General features: G+C 53.9%; 8 protein-coding genes across 8 annotated transcripts; 5 read left to right on the forward strand and 3 right to left on the reverse strand.

The window, feature by feature from the left end:
* Positions 1-1,986: 1,986 nt before the first annotated feature.
* On the forward strand, positions 1,987-2,553 carry BJX68DRAFT_269803 (uncharacterized protein; the record flags this gene model as incomplete). The annotated part of the gene is made up of 1 exon (XM_071046444.1): positions 1,987-2,553. The coding sequence occupies one exon, from the start codon at positions 1,987-1,989 to the stop codon at positions 2,551-2,553; it is 567 nt and encodes a 188-aa protein (XP_070896058.1).
* A 1,097-nt stretch (positions 2,554-3,650) lies between these two features.
* On the forward strand, positions 3,651-4,670 carry BJX68DRAFT_269804 (uncharacterized protein; the record flags this gene model as incomplete). Its single annotated transcript, XM_071046445.1, has 1 exon — positions 3,651-4,670. One exon carries the CDS (start codon positions 3,651-3,653, stop codon positions 4,668-4,670), a length of 1,020 nt encoding a protein of 339 aa, XP_070896059.1.
* A 1,142-nt stretch (positions 4,671-5,812) lies between these two features.
* On the forward strand, positions 5,813-8,295 carry BJX68DRAFT_277850 (beta-N-acetylhexosaminidase; the record flags this gene model as incomplete). Its single annotated transcript, XM_071048407.1, has 3 exons — positions 5,813-5,857; positions 6,188-8,220; positions 8,262-8,295. The coding sequence occupies 3 exons, from the start codon at positions 5,813-5,815 to the stop codon at positions 8,293-8,295; spliced, it is 2,112 nt and encodes a 703-aa protein (XP_070896060.1).
* Positions 8,296-8,647: 352 nt separating this feature from the next.
* BJX68DRAFT_269806 (uncharacterized protein) lies at positions 8,648-9,217 on the reverse strand (the record flags this gene model as incomplete). The annotated part of the gene is made up of 1 exon (XM_071046446.1): positions 8,648-9,217. One exon carries the CDS (start codon positions 9,215-9,217, stop codon positions 8,648-8,650), a length of 570 nt encoding a protein of 189 aa, XP_070896061.1.
* Positions 9,218-10,276: 1,059 nt separating this feature from the next.
* On the forward strand, positions 10,277-11,286 carry BJX68DRAFT_277852 (NPP1 family protein; the record flags this gene model as incomplete). Its single annotated transcript, XM_071048408.1, has 1 exon — positions 10,277-11,286. The coding sequence occupies one exon, from the start codon at positions 10,277-10,279 to the stop codon at positions 11,162-11,164; it is 888 nt and encodes a 295-aa protein (XP_070896062.1). The 3' UTR covers positions 11,165-11,286.
* A 470-nt stretch (positions 11,287-11,756) lies between these two features.
* BJX68DRAFT_257223 (2-deoxyribose-5-phosphate aldolase) lies at positions 11,757-12,551 on the reverse strand (the record flags this gene model as incomplete). Its single annotated transcript, XM_071043305.1, has 1 exon — positions 11,757-12,551. The coding sequence occupies one exon, from the start codon at positions 12,549-12,551 to the stop codon at positions 11,757-11,759; it is 795 nt and encodes a 264-aa protein (XP_070896063.1).
* A 348-nt stretch (positions 12,552-12,899) lies between these two features.
* Positions 12,900-15,554, forward strand: BJX68DRAFT_277856 (transcription factor domain-containing protein; the record flags this gene model as incomplete). Its single annotated transcript, XM_071048409.1, has 4 exons — positions 12,900-13,011; positions 13,100-13,411; positions 13,476-15,348; positions 15,412-15,554. Exons 1-4 carry the CDS (start codon positions 12,946-12,948, stop codon positions 15,552-15,554), a joined length of 2,394 nt encoding a protein of 797 aa, XP_070896064.1. The 5' UTR covers positions 12,900-12,945.
* Positions 15,555-15,827: 273 nt separating this feature from the next.
* On the reverse strand, positions 15,828-17,219 carry BJX68DRAFT_269810 (uncharacterized protein; the record flags this gene model as incomplete). The annotated part of the gene is made up of 4 exons (XM_071046447.1): positions 15,828-16,402; positions 16,492-16,648; positions 16,733-16,839; positions 16,922-17,219. The coding sequence occupies 4 exons, from the start codon at positions 17,217-17,219 to the stop codon at positions 15,828-15,830; spliced, it is 1,137 nt and encodes a 378-aa protein (XP_070896065.1).
* Positions 17,220-17,545: the final 326 nt, after the last annotated feature.

The raw sequence follows: 17,545 nt of genomic DNA on the forward strand, positions 1-17,545 counted from the left end.
TGTGCCCGCAAATGGGTCAATATCTCCAATGGTGACTTAGGTGGACCTGGCGAGAGTTGACTCTTAGGATGGGACAAGGCTTTCCAAAGAGAAATAAGAGACAGCGTACATACAGACTAGAATCTGGTTTGCGAAGGGTTGGCCAAATTGCAGGGCATCACAGAAAGATGGGAAAATGGGCCGTGGAGCCTTTCGTACGTGCCTCCTTCTGGCTGGCACTTGACAAACCGCTAATTGCACGAGACATGTCAATCGCTAGGCTGACGGCAGGAATGCGAGTAACAGCGTTGGCAATTGAAACCCCTGGTTTGAAACGTTCGCTGCGCCCTTGATAGCGTTCCGCCTGGGATTGTTGTAACGGCTTTCTACCGCGTTGGGTGATTTTGGATGGTTATGTCGAAAACGCACATCTAGTGCACTACCCACACAGTAATTCCATCAACCGTGCTCCCTGGGCCTATGGTGTACTCATAGCGCCCTCGGCTGATGATGAGCGGACTGCAGCCTTCAGGCCATGGAAAGCACGGCAGGGAACACAACGGCACTGATCAGGCGAACGGTCTCTTTGAAAAGTTATCGTACACCCGAGCTTGCATTGAAGACTTCCTGCGAAATGAGTCAGTGTCGTACTTCGTTTTGTGACAGAGTGCAAGTACACTGACATCAATGACCAAGCAAATCGGTCGAGACAAATCGGTCTTCCCGGCTCAAGAGACCCATTGGAATGTAATCAATGTCAGGAACCTACCCACAGCGGCAACAGAAGGCAACTCCTTTATGTTGACCTTCTATGTCGACTTCAGAGCCTGTTGATGATAGCAGCAGTTTTCCACTTGCTCGCATTTTGGGTTTCAGGAATAGTTAGTGCACTCAGGAGACAGCCTCCTATGAATGTTGAACAAGCAACAATCAACTCGGAAATTGACATGCTTTAATATCCCCGTTTGCTCAGAGGGCGTAGCATGTATCTACCATATTCTTAGCAAAGAGAAGCAATGCAGGTGGCGAAATGCGGCCGCTAGATTTGTTGACCGTAAACGGAAATAGCTGTGTTCCAATCGTAGTCGCCATTTCATTGACGAGTCATGAACCCCGGCGGAGCTTTTGTTCAGCATGACAATAGCACTGTCCCCGCATTTTGCTTTTTCCACCTTGAGATACCATGCCCTCCAGTAAAGCTGCCATCTCGTCACCGACTCGTGAATCCCGGCAACGTCTTGGCTGGCTATCGGAGTACCCCTGCGTTCAGTGCCAGCGTCATTCAAATTGGAACCGTCGATACTTGCGCTAGAGTCCAACACGAGTGCCAAGCTCAATTACGTAGAGGAATCCAGTATACAATGGACATTTGCAAGCTTTGACAGTGGCCACGCGACACACTAACCAGAATAGGCAAGTTTTGCTTGCGCTTAGGGCTACGGCGGACTATGGGCCATAGGGGTATGGTGGGCCAGGTCCGATGTTTCGCCTGACAGGGCCTTCAATCTTGGATCAACTTACTATCTTATACAGCAACAGCCACCTTATTCCATCGTTGCATGCCATTACATTAGCTATGCCTCTTATGGCTGCAAATAAGGCACTCTGTAGCCTTGGGTCATAATGACTCATAGAGCCCCAGTGGCAGACAAGAAAGCTACATGTGCTATACCAAATAATCACCTACAGAGAACATCGACTGATCCTTGGTTAAAGCCCTGTCCGTAAAGCCAGCGCGCCTGTCTTCAGATGCTCTCCACTATCAGCCAAGAAAGCCCTGCGTCACCAGCCATTTACGATTAGTGATACGTGGAGTCTCACATCACCATTGGCGCCGGGATGATTTGAATTTTGATCAGTGATCAACCCCAGACCTCGGCATATCCAACAGTAAACAACTATTTGAGTCCAATCGCAGCGGCGGTACTTTTCAATGTCGCAGTGGGTGGTAATCTTGTCGAAGAGCAATCGGAATACTACCACCTCGTATCATACAACGAGGCAGCAATGGCCCCGGCCCCACCAATCAACCGCCTGCACCCCGTGAAATGCGCGTCGACAATCTCCCGCGTAACATCCGACGAGCGCACCTCCGCAATCGACTTTATCAACCGCCAGAACTACATCTTCCAGGAATTCAACCATGACCGCATGCTCGCGACCTTCCTCCCGGATGCAACAGTCTACCACAGCGAGCGGACACTGCACGGCCACGCGGAAATCAAAACCTTCTTCGAGACATGCTACGGCCGCGCGATTCCGGGCATCTGCCGCAGCGCGACGAATCATGTCGTTGACCGGGACGACGAGGACGAGGATGGGATGGGGGTTGTCGTGCGGTATCAGCAGTATCTTATTAGGGTTGGATGGGAGGGGGAGGGAGAGGATGGGCTTCTTGCTGCTGCTGCAGGGAAGGATACGGTAACGCAAGATGGACTGCCGGCGATTTGGTGGTTTGGGTCGGTGGTTGATCGGTTGAGGATGACGGGGGAGGGGTGGAAGGTGTATGAGCGGTTTGTCGGGCCATCGTTTCGGAATCCGAGGCTGGATTTGGCAAAAGGGCCGAAGGGCTGAAGTGGATCCTTTTCGAGGAATGGATGTCAGAGTAAGAACAACATTGAAAATTGGCAGCGGATGCGTGGGCTACGTGGCTACTTCACATATAGCTCATCAGGCTGCAGTAATGAGAATCGCGGGTGGTTTGAGGATTCAATCGTCTGTTGCTACTCTGCGATATGGAGTCCCTATATCCTCCAGTTGTCATTGGCAGTCGTCAGGGGTGCGTGCCGCAGTCTCTCAAACTGTGTATGGGCGACCGCCGCACAGGCAGCCCTATACTCTTTTGCAAATAGAATCAGGACACGGCCATGCTTTTTATATCCCCACCCCGTGCCGCAGTGCGGTAGTAATAAAGCCGATCAATGCCCTACCGGCCGTCGTGTCTTTTAACGCGTAGCGGCCCGGGGTCGACGAGGACCTTCGCATGTATCATGTCTCCGATCTTAGCAAGGAGTTTGCTAGGAAATGCGACTGCAAGTGCAAATGCGTTGTTTGGTTGCTGCAGCCACGGCCGTTTGAGCTTGTTTGGGGAGGCGTCAAGGGTTAGGGGCGGGGTACCTGTAGCCCTAACCGGATTGTCCAGCACAGCTTGGATGGCTTTCTGAGCGTCTCGACCTTGGTGTATGTAGAATGGTATGGATTCATGGGCAGCAGAGTGGAATCGCGCATACGATCATAGGTGCAGTCTAGTCTAGGAGGTACATTATGGGTCTTTTTCACTGGGTTGGGTTGTTAAAGTTTATCTGGGCTGTGGTTGACTATACCAATAGGCTGTATGGAGAAACATGGACTACTGCGGTAACTAGGTCATTATGCGGCTCTGGATCCCGCACAGCTGAGATGGCTGGGGTTGGATTTACTATTGGTTTGAGAAGCGATATTAAGAAGCCATGCAACGTTGCCTGTATATTGTAAGTGCTGTGACTTGTAGCAATAGAACTGTAGATTGGCAGAGAGCCTTACAGCCACAGCCCTAAGGCGCCCGGCACTTGCATGGTTGCCCGGAGAAACGAGACCGAGCCATCTATACAAAACACCAGCTTCAGCGGCTATATATCCCACACATCCCATCTTTGACAACACCTACCTTTGCTTTTTTCACCGTCAAGGCAATGCCAAAGACACAACAAGACAAGAGAGTTGCCGCCTTTGACATTCCAGCCCCGCCCCCTCCCCCGCCACCCCCTGAGAACCCTACTTCCAAAATCTCACCCGCTGTTCTGAATCTCAAAACTGCACCACCACCCCAATTCTTCCACAGAATGGCTTTACCCTCTCACCAGGACCTCTCACCGCCGCCCATAGGGCCCTATTTCTTCTACGGCACCCTCTGCCATCCCCCACTTCTTCGCCAGATCCTCAACGTAGACAGCGAGCTGCACCTTCGACCGGCTAAAATCACCGGCTTCGAATGTAAATTATGGGGACCGTACCCTGCTCTCGTGGACGCAGGTAATCCGCATAATGTTGTCGATGGGTACGTCTATCGTGTCGAGACACCGGCCCACGCGCAGAGACTTGCCGAGTACGAAACGGGCAATTACCGTGCCGGGCCGTGCCAAATCATCTATACGGATGGAAAGACGCCACTCGAAGAAGTGGGGTCGACGTTCCAGTTCGTCGGGGACAGAGAGGATCTAGATAAAGGTCGGTTCGATCTTGATGTTTGGCTGCGGCGGATCGGGACAAGGGCTGGTAATCGCACTCCGGATCGTGCGGCGAATACCCAGCCTGCATTATATGAGGTTTATACCGTCCAGTTCGTCGGCGAGCCTAATCATGTTGCTATCTACATTGAAACACAGCCCAATGAAGAGGTGGAAAAGAGGAAGGGGCTTAAATATGACGTTACCGGAACGATTCTGGTGGGCATGGAGTATCGGAAGCAAGACTGCGAGGACCCTATTCTGGACGCCACTTATGTGCCAGACTCAAAGGAGAAGGTGGCCACAATTGCAACTGGAGATTTGGAGAGATTTGAGCGCGAGTGCTGCGAGGCGACCGCTCCTCCTGCATCCCAGGTCTTTCTGAATGGTCGGCGAAAGGACCCGTCTAAGCCGCTTTATCGGTGCAATCACTGGGCGGACAATGTTGTCAAACTGGCGGTTGAGAAGGGGATTTTCAAGACCTGAAGTAATAGGTTCTTGTCGCACTTTGTCTTTACAAATGTCGCAAGTTAACGGGTATCGGGATTGTATTTGTTTACTGGGCTAGCCACGACGAGATGCCTCGAATGCCGTCACTGGTAGTCGGTGCTAGATGGGGTATGGCGGGAGACAAGAGAGTGCTAGGTGATCGAGGATCGAGGCCTGTGCTTTGCGACTGAGGATACAATGCGGGATTCGTATACACTGCCGTCTCTCTGTTGGCTCGGTGTGTCTTGCAAGCCCGGATTCCGCTAGGAATATCAGAATTGTACAGCAACTGAATAATGAGGAATTCAACCGGCCGAATACTGTTCCAATATATGGGTATGAGTTTAAGCCAGATTCAGCCTTGGTTTCCACATTGTGGTCAAAACAGTATTTTTGGTCTGGGGCAATGTCCGAGATACTTTATAGTGCTCAAACAAGCAAGCATGGACAGTAGTCTGTCATTATAGAGATCTTCGACACTTTATTCTACGAGACATCAATTCATATACTTTTCAAAACTGAGTATGAAGATACGGCGAGTATATACAATATTAGGGTATCACAATCAATCGAGCATCAGTCCTCTCTTCTCATCAACAGTCGTCAAGCGCACTCTGGCCCCCTGCGCCGTCTTCTCCATCCGACTAACCGTGCTACTGCTCTTTACCCGCGGCGCCGACTTGGGCGTACCCAATTGCGCTGGCTGGATAGGGGAGCTCGTCCTTGCAGGTCGACTGAGACAGGAACCAAATCTATCAGTCCTGGCCTCTCACCGGTTACGCCATGGCAGAGGAGAGTGCTCGCGACCCGGAAAACAACACCCCTGCAACTAGTTCTAAAAGTATAAGATAGAAGATATGGAGGAGTATTGTCAAGCCCTAGAGGCGGTTGGAGCGACGTTCTTAGCAATCCTAGTTAGCATGAGGAGACGAGGATTGTAATGGAGGATATACGGGGGTATGGAGCGCAGTTGAGGGCGGGGTGCTGATGAGGACGAAGGGATCTGCTGAACAGGATTTCCCACTGTACCTGACATTGTGCCCTATGTCGTGCTGGTTTGGGGATACGATACAGAGGGCGCCAAAGAGTGGCTTTGCGATTATATATACCATGGATGTTATCTTTACGGTCATATCGCCATGTTACATTCTACTTTCGATAGCTTCCAGCTTCTTGGCCTTGGAGTACAATCGGCGGGGAATGCATATCCCTGCCGTTTGCGGGCTAGTCAATACCACCCCGATAACTTATCCCTTTAGCCAGTGAGGGCTATCAAGACCCTGCCACGTGACCAAACAATGCCCCCTCTTTACTTCTCCGCATGCGACTGCTACCGTTGCACCTTGTCAATCCCATCCATAAAACAATGCCAAAGTCGCGATAACATGGCGAAGTACAGATTCAGCACCATGTTGGGCATTTGTATCCTCGCCGCCAGCCTACTGTCCGCGGGGGCTCTCGCCTCCTCTCCCTTGCAGCTGCTTCCACCCGCCCCTGGCTTCGATACGCAAGAGGGCACATGGGATGTAAAGGCAAGCAGCAGGAAGATCTATATCGAGGAGACTCTCGCCACAACCAAAGATACAGATGGTCTGACTCTGATCCCACCTAACGGCTACGACTTTGCCGAGGTCTTTCTCGAGGACCTCAACGCGGTCACCGGGTACAATTGGTCCCTCGAGACCGTCTCATCTCTGCCAGACCCTACCACTGCTGATGGCGCAGTCCTGCTGGGCGCCTTTACAGGCAACAGCTCATCAATGACCTACGAAAATGGCGAGCAAACAACGGAGGGATATGAACTAACAATCTCCCCCTCCTCCATCTCGATCAACGGATCTGGCGCCAGGGGCATGTTTTGGGGGACGCGAACCCTGCTTCAGATGCTTTTGGTGGGAAACAACACACTGTCTGCCGGGCAAACCCTCGACGCCCCCGCATACGCCACACGCGGCTACATGTTCGACGCCGGCCGCAAGTGGTACACGAAAGACTTCCTGAAAGAAATGTGCAGCTACGCGTCATTCTTCAAAATGAACGAATTCCACTACCATCTCAGCGACAATTACCCGCTGAACCGCGGACGGAATGAATCCTGGCAGGATGTTTATTCCCATTTTAGTCTTCTCCCGGAAGACGAGGAGCTCAGAGGGATTATCCACGGGCGCGAGAATGAGACGCTTTCGCGCGAGGAGTATGCGGATATGCAGCTCCACTGCGCGAGGAGAGGGATTGCGGTTATTCCGGAGATCGAGGCGCCGGGCCATTGTCTGTACGTGACCAAGTGGAAGCCCGAGCTTTCGCTGCCGAAGCGCGATTTGCTGAACCTTTCGCACCCCGAGACGATTCCCACTATTCAGCGCATCTGGGCCGAGTTTCTCCCGTGGTTCGATGTCAAGGAGGTGCATGTCGGCGCGGACGAGTACGACGCGACGCTTGCAGACGACTATATCAATTTCGTGAATACAATGGCCGACTTTGTAAACGAGACGTCCGGGAAGAGTATCCGGATCTGGGGAACGCCCATGGACGAGCCGAGCACTAATATCCGGATAAATCCCGAGATCACAATCCAGCACTGGCAATTCGGTCAATCGGACCCGCTCGACCTCGTCGCGCAGGGCCACGCCGTCATCAACTCGAACGACTGGTGGGCGTACATGGGGATCAAGAACGACCACACGCCCATCTACCCAGCGACATACCCGCAGTTCTTCAACGAGAGTCGGATTCTGGATTTCGGCGAGGTGCCCGGGTGGCAGTGGACGCCGAAGGATTTTAACCATGTCAATGCGAGTTTGCAGCTCCGATCAGAGGAGCCCCTGCTCAAGGGGGCTGTTCTGGCGGCATGGAATGATAATGGGCCGGATGCATCGACGAAGCTCGAGATGTACTATGCCATGCGGAGGGGGATTGCGCTTGTGGGGGCGCGCGCGTGGAGTGGGAGTCGAGGGCCGAAGGTTCACCCCGAGACTCTTGCGTCGAGCATCGACTTCTTCTCGCCTCTAGCGCCGGCGCAGAACCTCGACCGGGTCATTGTGCCCGATGCCGGGAATGGGGAGAGCGACGTTCTCTTCTCCTGGACGCGTCCCGCGTGCTCACCCGCCAACAACCACACCACTCTGGGTAAGGGGAGCAAGGGGATGAACTATACTCTGACCCTGAAGGCCACAGGCCCTTTTACCCTCTCCAGCGCCGACAATACCCTCTCCCTCACCGAAACAGGGGAGCTGATCTTCAACGAGGACGGGTACATGTACCCGCTCCGCTCCGTCACGGCGGAAGACGCCCTTGAACTAGACCCTGGCCACCCGGGCCGTATCTGGGTGAATACAACGTCAATCCATGAGCCTGTTCACGTTGACGCTGAGAGTCAGAGACCTGTGGATATCCGAATTGCAACGGACGTCGAGCATGGGGCAGTGGTGTGGATTGACGGAGAGCTGGTGGGAAGGTTCGAAGTTTTCGTGTATGGGGGCAGGAATCTAGAGTTTAGCTGGAGCCAGATGGCGTTTGTTGCGCCGTTGGAAGAGGTTTTTGGAACTGGGTTAGTAGAGGTGAAGGTTGAGGGAGTGGCGAGGTTTTCAGAGTGATATTGGAGCAGCTGGATGACCATCCATAGCATGAAGATAGCTCAACTAGGTCACCAAGTATATATACATCCTGGCAGGCATTGATGGAATTCTAGGTGTACCCCCCACTGCGTTCAAACGTTATACTTTGATAATAAAATAAGAGGGCCCAGCGCATGCCTCTCCCCGTCCAGTCACAACCTCAAGTCACATTTTTCTAGATACAAAGCGCGCTGCAAGAGTAGATGCACCAACCAAATGCTTCGACCATGAATACCCGCCATGACATGACTTGCCAGTACAAAACACTGAGATAATAAATGAAACGCGTCAACAGCCACCTCACCTCGTTCCACAAAGACCCACAGCCACCAACCAATTCCTCTCAGCACCCTCACCACATCAATTATTCAACACATCACAAATCGCACCCCCAGAAGGCGGACCCGGATTCACCGGCCCCGGCGCGGGAGCCGGCCTAACATGCGGCGTGGGCGTGCCGCGATGATTACACACATACGCAGACGAACACCACTTCCCATCATCCAGCTTGTACACGTTATTCACATGATAAGAGTAACACTTGAGCGGCAAATGCATCTCGTACATATGCCACGCGTCGCCCGCGGCAACGGGGTCCCTGATGGCCGGGTTGATGTGCACGGTAAACACGTCGCCGTTGGGCATGCGCGCCGACACGCCGCCCTTTTGGCCCCACGGGTACGAGCCGCTCCAGGGGACGTTGACCATCATTGTCGGGCGGTTGGTGGCGGCCCCGTTGCCGGTCCACACGTCGCCGGGGTAGTAGATCATTTCGCGCGAGGTGGAGCCGCCGTTGACGCCGAGGCCGATGCCGCAGTCGGCGAGGACGAGATTTTCATTTGGGGTTTTTTGGGATGTCGCCAGGTGGAGGAGGGAAAGGAGGGTTGTGAGGAAGAGGAGGATGGTGTTGCTTTGTTTGGGGGTCGCCATTTTGGGTTCGCTTGAGTAGCAGGCAGGCAGGCAGTAGTGATGCGAGCAATAGTAGTTGATTGCGATTGGAATGGGCGAGGGTCTCTCTTTAACATTCATCAGCAACCGGCACTGAGACTGCGACAAGTTATAGGATGGATGGCCTTTGAGGACTGGAAGTCCGTCGACCTAGCTGAGGTGCGGGTACTATAACTCTGCCTAGTACTATCATGAATGAGCAGACAATGCATGCGCCCCGAGTGCATCTCAGCCCTCGGGGTTCTCCGGGCTTCAATCCAGCCCTATCCCTATCAGCTGTTTTTCAGCTGTTTTCTCTCAAGTCTTCACCGCATCGTATATTGCAATGCTTGTCTGCTGCAAGATCATGCCATGACTGCTTGGCCAGCAGTGGCCCCAATTGCGAAGTGCGAAGTGCGCAAGCGGAACCGCCGATGCGAGGATGACGTGGGGGCCCGAGAAGCATCTAGGGCTGAAAAATCTTTCCGGGGAAGTTGGAGCTGAAACAGAGAGCCAGTTCTAGACCATTAATGGAAGGACCCTGGACCGGCAAGGAAAAGCCAATCTCGGATGACCTTTGCTGATCTACGAGCATTCGTGCATAAAGGGCAAAATAGCCGACGGCGTGTCGGGGTTTCAGTCGCTAGGGCTGAGAATCCCTGCGAAGTAAACGGCGACCTTAGTGGGGTTCCCTAGATCTAGAAGGGTAATGGAGCGCTTTAATATGCATAATGACGTCCTGTCATAGATGCATCCCGCTCAGGGATGTCACAGTATCACTCTGTTTATTAGCCAAGTGTTTGTGGCGTCGCACAATACGACTACGGTCGGATCCTCACGCATCGAGGGCGCGGCCTGCGATTCAGGTGAGGCTTATGCCTCTTTTTCAAGCGGGTGGAAAATTAATCGCATTCAGCTGGCTGCGACAAGCATGGCCTCCCTGAAAAAAAGACAGCACTTGGAATGCTGTATATATGAAAGCCGTTGGGAAGCGCTTCAGAAAAGAAACCCACACTCTTACAACCTCGCAGACCAACCCCAACTCCAACCTCAGCGCCCGCAATGCTGTCCCTCAAGCTCCCACATCTAGCCCTCCTTCATTTGGTGCTAGGAACCTGTCTGGCAGAGCTCCTCACCCCGTTCCCCGACACCGCCAGCGAGCTTGCCATCAAATTCCAACCGGTCCTCGACTTCGACACGGACAGCTGCTACCAGACCGCGGCCATCGGCAAAGACTACAAGCTCAACGCCGGCCTCAGCCCAAACCTCGCTCCACCGCGGCCCCCAGGTGGGCCAGGGATTCCTCGAGCCGCCGACGATGAGCAAGTCGTCTTCGCTGCCAATGCGACCGACAGTGAGAGCGAGATTGGGGTCCGCTCCTCGCACGGCCCCTACACACCCTTTGGATGCCGCGACAAGGAACGCCTAGACCACAGCCAGACGTACGTGCGCGAGCGCTGCAACCACGGCTGGTGCGCGTATCTCTACGGATACTACTTTGAAGTCGACTCTGGGTTCTCAAACGCCCACCAGCACGACTGGGAGCACGTCATTGTGTGGACGCTCAACGACCAGGTCTTCTTCGTCAGCTGGTCCGCGCACGGCGACTACACGACGCACTACTCGTCGACGATCCGGTTCGAGGGCTCGCACCCGAAGATCGTGTACCACCTTGGTTCGTCGGGGACGCACTCGCTGCGCAAGGCCGAGGCCAAGGATGATGAGATTGAGAACGATTACGGGCGGTGGTTCCGGGCGCCGCTAGTGTCGCTCGAGAAGATGCCCTGCGAGTTTAACCGCAAGCTGCTGAATAACAACTGGGGCAGTGCGCATAGTGATTTGAATAGGCTTGGGGAGAAGCTGGATAAGTGGATGCCGTGGGATGCGAGGAATAATGAAAAGTTTAACCCGTGGGAGCCCAAGGTGCCGTCGTGGGCCGTGAGGGGGTGAGCTGGGAGGAGACTTTGGCTAGGAAGGGAGGAATTGGCGAGGTGAATTGAGCTGCGTATGCGGTTTGCTATTAGTTTACATGCTTGTGTAGAATTGCTGGGAGATGGGAGTGGTTAGTGTGCATACGAAAGCAGAATGATTGCATCAGTAATTATCGTCTAGAGCGCTCAATGAAGCATTATCTACTACTGCATCGGTACAGAGTACAGCAAAGTACGAATCTAGCTTCTAGAATTGATGTTGACAATATTAGCAAGTGTATTGGCGATTGCCACGTATTCCTACAATAGTACTGCTTAATACTAAATACTAGCTGGATTAGCTTGCAGAAACCCGCAAGGCATCGAGACGCATTTGGGGCAATAGTACAGGGTCCAAATAAGCTACGGGCCGGTCCAGACCCTTCTCTCGTATTTGGCACAAGGCAGGACTGAAGCCCTCGGCACTTCCTCGGACACCATTACGGCCGGAATGTTTCAGCCCTAAGGCGATGGTATACTTGTGGAGGCCTCATTGTTATGGTTTTTCAGCAGTGATGCCATTCTACAGAAGCTCATCGCTAGAGGCCGAGGCAGCAGACAATACCATCTAGTTAATATCCACCAGTCTGGCCCTCCTCCTTCATTGGTTTAAACGTAACTCGCTTCGGCTCCTGTCCAATCCCCCTCTTCCTCGCCTCCTCCAAGATGGCCACAGTCGCTGTAGCCCCAATACGCGTAACCCCAAGACTCATAACATGCAACAGATCGTCCAGGGTCCGAACACCCCCAGCCGCTTTGATCTGAACATCCCGTCCCGATTTCTCACGCATCAGCTTCAGATCCCGGACCGTCGCGCCCTTGTAGTTATACGACCCGTCACTCTGCTTGACGAATCCGTACCCAGTCGAGGTCTTGACAAACGCAACCTGAATCTCCGTGCAAATCTCACACAAGCGCACAATGTGCTCAGATTTTAGGTAATCATTCTCAAAGATAACCTTCAGCGCCACATCGTGAGCCTGGACGGCGTCATTCACCTGCCGGATTTCCTCAGCCACATACCCCCAGTCCCCACCCAGAACTTTACCGACATTAACAACCATGTCGATCTCAGCACCGGCGCCAATTTCCGCGGCTGCAGCGCTCGCTTCGGCGACTTTGATCGCCGTCGTGCTGTTCCCGTGTGGGAAGCCGATGACGGGGCAGACGAGGACGTCGGTGTCGGCGAGTTCTTGCTTCGCGAGTGGGATGCTGTAGGGTTTTATGCAGGCAGTCGCGACGTGGTTCTCTCGTGCGATTTTCAGACCCTCGAGGACCTCTGCGTCGGTCATTGTTGGGTGGAGGAGGGAGTGGTCGATCATTTTCGCCAGTTGCGGGAGGGATACTGTGATTGTCCGTTCGGCCATCTTGGCTTGATGGTTGATGATTTTGTTGAATGGATGCCAGATTCGAGATTGGGATTGGGATTGAGGATTCATATGTTAGATCTGTGGTGTTTATATAGCTGAGGTGCACCCCTACCAATTTTGGCAATTACTACCGCCGGGGCGAGAGGCGAACCAAGTCGTGCTCGGGGCTGGCTCGATCAGAAGAGAGTGACAGAACGATCGACTCTTGGTACACGCCCCGGCCCTCCGGTGGAAGTTTGGCGGCTCTGATTCGCCCATATCGAATTCTCGGCCCACCGGAAACACTTGCCTGAAGAAGCAGAGTCTTCCGTGGGGTTTCCTCCTCCACGACGACCACTCGCTCAACCATTTGACCGTCGAAGGCACCCACCGGACGTCCAACTGCGTTGTGATGGCACTCCGGACGCCGGGAAGAGTTGCTCGAGCATGCCAGCGTTGCCAGCGACAGAAGCTGAAGGTGCGTTTGTGAAGTGGCGATCGGGAAAACGTCACTACCCTCACGGGCCCCTCTCCCAGGAAGGAACAGGCGACTAACCCGGGGAAAGTGCGACACGCAACGGCCGTGTACCCTTTGCGCAAGAACAGGGGTCGAGTGCGTCCCGGTTACGAGAGAGCGTTGGAAAGCATACGCGCCATCGCCGCGCCCGAATTTCTCTGCACCGAATGAACATGATGGAGGGAGGAAGAGGCGACTCCCAGGTCCGTCAGAGCAAGCTCGAGGACGTCGCGCCGCTAGTCCTCGCGGGCATGAGCTTACAGCTGGCGCTGATGAGGGCAATGATGTATCTCATCCTACCGTGTCCATCAGTGAAGAGCAATTAGGTGGCTCGAGCTCGACCATGTCCCTGGTTGACGGAGTAAGAGCTACGCTTGCGACCCTACAATACTGGTTCGTGGCAGTATCGGCTGAATGAATTATAGGCGTTCCGACTGTACAACGCGCCAACCCCCGAAGTCCCGTTAGCCACTGCGATTCCCGGTGGTGGCAGGACGTCCGCCAGAGTTACCAAGACGACCGGGGATCGCAGTGACAGACCAGTACCTCGAAACCGGAGGTTGCTGGCAGCACAACCGGCTGTGAAGGAGCTGATGTCCCTGCTCCCCAGCTATAATGTCGCGAAACTTCTTGTTAATACCTACTTTGACTGCGTGCACTGGTTCGTTTTGCTCTTTCACCAGGATGATTTTCGTCGGAGGTGGCAGGTCCTCTACGACAAACCCTCGAATCGGCGTCCTCGACACGAAGCGAAGCATGAATTCTATGATATTGGGTTCATTGGCTCCTTTCTGATGGTCATTGCTATTGGTATCGAGTACTCAGGTGCTCACCGCAGGGAATTATTAGCGGCAGCGCAGGTTGATTGTGAGGCTCTGAAGTCGAAGATCCTCACCGCGATCCGGTCGCACCTGCTCGACATCGTCGCGTGGGGCAGTCTTGAATCCGCCCAGACATGTGTCCTCCTAGGAACATATTACCTCTTCCACGGAGATCCAGGGGTCGCATGGCCCGTGTGTGGCTGTGCTCTACGAACCGCGCTCGCCCTGGGCCTGCATCGAAAGCAGCAAACGCCAGAAAATAGTACAGGGCAGGCTCTGTTCAAATGGCGGAATCAGAATGAAGCCCGGAAGCGGTGCTGGTGGGCAATCTACGAGATCGAGACGTTTTGCTCCATGTCTTATGGATACCCTCATTCGATTACAAACACAGACTGGGACGTTGAGCCCCTCGACCCGTCTGCAAAGTGCCCATCACCTTCTTGCATGCCCTCACCCGCCTCATTCGAGCAGCCACTGTTGTGCGAGACTACTCTGTTGACGTACAAGTACTTGATGTCGAAACTCTCTGTGATAATCCAACAGGTGCTCGCCCAGCTGTACCGTATCGGGTCCACTGAGGCACCGGAATCCTTTCCATCTCCCAACATGTTGTTGGCGCGGGTTGGCGGCCTTAATCAAAAGCTGAGTGACTGGAAAAATGAGATCCCCGCCGCATTGAATGTATCGTCCCCCGGTAGCAGCTATGCCTCCCCGGAAGATTTAGACCGCGACGTGGGAGCATCCGGGCCACGCTTCGAGAGCCACATCTATCAACTCCAAGCCCTGACCCTGCATCTCGCTTACGAGAATGCTCGCATCCTCGTCCATAGGCCTTTACTGTCCATGCGCTTCAAATCCCACACCAACCTAGTCAACAATGCGCCCCCCGGCACTGGCAACGAAGGTCCACTGCTCGATTCGCTACAGATCTGTCGCGACGCAGCACTCACAACATCCCGGCTCATCTTGGCACCTGTTATGGCGCTTGCCGCAGAAACATACGCCGCAGCCTTTCTCGGCATCCACACGTTTACGGCAGCGCTAACCCTGTGCATCCTGTTCAGCACCGATCCGCTCAGCCCGCAGTCCCACGAGGTCAAACTCGGTCTGCAGCGGCTGATGGCAGTGCAGCAGAAGCTACGGGTGCACTCGCCACTCTCAGCGCAGGGGTTGGAGATCCTGAAACAGCTTGTCAGACACGCCATGGAGAAAGAGTGGGGTGCGTTGCTTGATGGGTCGCAGCTGATCTCTCAGGGCTCCGTCGCGCATCCGACGCAGCCTACAACTGCATATTCCACGGGGCCGCCACCGGTACCTGCCAACGACTTTTCCCACGAGATGCCCGCATTGGCCCCTGGCGAGATATTTCCTGCACCAGTGCATGGTACCGCAATTGTTGAGCGAGACATTCCGAGTCACGGACAAGAGTATATTCCAGACCCCACTCTGCTGCAGGCCATTGCGGACGTTGATAGAGGTAAATGCTATTCTGTGTATTGTTCTTGGTATTCTGGAGAACGGATCCTGATCTGGACACTAGCTATCAATTCCAGCTACTCTGCCGAGTTACCCGAGCAGGACAGTCCGAGTGGTCTTGGCTGGTCGTTGTCCGATCAGCAGTTGTTCCCGGAGCAGGCTTGGATATGGAGTCTCGATGCTGTTGATTACTCGCAGTGTCTTTGAATGGCCATAAGATGCGGCCTGGGCGGACGTCTGATTTACTGTGCGACAACAGGTCGGAACAGTGTGATACACGAGCAGTCAGTATATATGGGAGATGTTTTGACTACCCTAGATTATCTTCCGTTTCAAGCGTGTTCATTGTCTTGGCAAGTCAGCAGGATGGTAGTCACCCTCCGCGCTCAATGTTCATCCCCAACTCTGAAGTAACACGGAGTTTTGATCCGAGTCATCGCATTCATACCGACCATTTACCCCAAGCACTCCGATAAACAATCACGTCCACGCGACAGTAACCCGCTTTTCATTCGACTCCCTCGCAAGCTCAATAATTCTCAACACATCCCTCACCCCCTCGGGCTTGACCGCCAACTCCTCCCTTCTATGAATCGCCGCAGCCAGATTCTCATACAGGCCCATCCACCGTCCCGGAACTGTCGGATACTTCCCCACATACTTTTTTGACTCCGGATCGAACCTTTGAACACTCGGATCGAAGGGCTTATACGTCGTCAACTCGCCCCACATACTCTCCGGCTCCGTGCCAAACCCTGAATCCAGCGGCTTCATGCCTGCCGCAATGTGTTCCTCTTGTGGACATGTACTCCGCGCCTGCCACTTTACAAACGAGCCCTCGGTTCCGCGGACGAGTTGTTTGAGCTGCCGAGCGAGGGGCGTTACGACGCATGTTTTGACGGTGACAAGAAGGTCGGATTTTGGGCCATCGTATTGCAGGATAATCGTAAACGAGTCCTCGACTTCGCTCTTTACTCCACGCTGATTCCGCAAGAATGCTGTTACCGAGGCGGGCCGGCCGAACAGGGCGTAGGCTTGATCGAGCGTGTGGGAGCCTATACAGTCATTATTAGTCTTGCTATCGCGCACGGGACCCCCTCGTATGACCGTGTATCGGAGGGCAAGGGTTGAGTGGGTCGTCTACCTAGCCCAAAAACATGCCCATCCCCCGGCTCATACTTTTCCTTCGTCATATACTTCAGCCAGGGCGGGGCCTCGAAGTCGTAGTGGAGCTCTGCTTCCATTATCTTCCCGAGGGCACCTTGGTTGAGGAGGTTGCGGAGGGTTTGGAAGTCGCCGTCCTGGATAGTGACATTAGACACTTCAAATTAGAAATAAAAAGGTAGAGGGATGGGGCACGGGGTGAGTGGAGGGCGGGAGCATACCCATCGACGATTCTGGAAACATGTCACGATTAGACCTTTCTCGTTCGCGAGCTTGATGACACGGTCTGCTTCCACCGAGGAGCGCGCGAAGGGTTTGTCGACTATGGCTGTATTTCCGTCGAGTCAGCGAAACTACCCCACCTTCTATCCTCCCAAACAAAGGAATGAAAAAAATAAAAATAAACAAACCATGCATCCCACTTTCTAACGCCCTCTCCGCAAACTCCGCATGCGTGTCATGATGCGTCGCAACAACGACGAGGTCAACCTCGCTTTCAGCGAAAAACTCATCCGGCGTGCGATAGTGACGAATCCCTGGGATATCCACTGTGCAGTGGGTGCCAGGCAGTGCTGAAGCAGGGTCCGCGGGCGCTTCGGCGCGCTGCAGGATTGCGACGAGGTCGTACTCGGGGATCGCGGTGACGAAGGGGATGTGGAATGTTTTTGCGGCGTTGCCGTAGCCGATTATCCCGACTTTGATGGGCATGGTTAGTTTTCAGTTGAATTAGAGGGTCTATAGTGTGGAGTGGTAAGTGAGAAGGATAGTGAGAATGTGAGTCCGCGAGGTGCCACAGGAGTAGATTGGTTCCTTTTATCCCGCCCCGCATGACTGGGGGCGCTATTTAGGCTAGGACAGAGCTTTATTTGCCTAAATCTGGGGTCGGCGTCAGACCCTGAAGCGCTGCGTCGCTAAAGCCATGGGGACTGTTCCCCGCCGGGTTTGTCCTTGACAAGTGTGCAGTAAGATACATGAGCAGAGACTTGCATTATAAGAAAAGGCGCTCTACGTGCTACATCATGAATACTGCGGGG

This window comes from Aspergillus pseudodeflectus (assembly GCF_044049435.1).
Source record: "Aspergillus pseudodeflectus strain CBS 756.74 chromosome Unknown BJX68scaffold_42, whole genome shotgun sequence".
NCBI classification, from domain to species: domain Eukaryota; kingdom Fungi; phylum Ascomycota; class Eurotiomycetes; order Eurotiales; family Aspergillaceae; genus Aspergillus; species Aspergillus pseudodeflectus.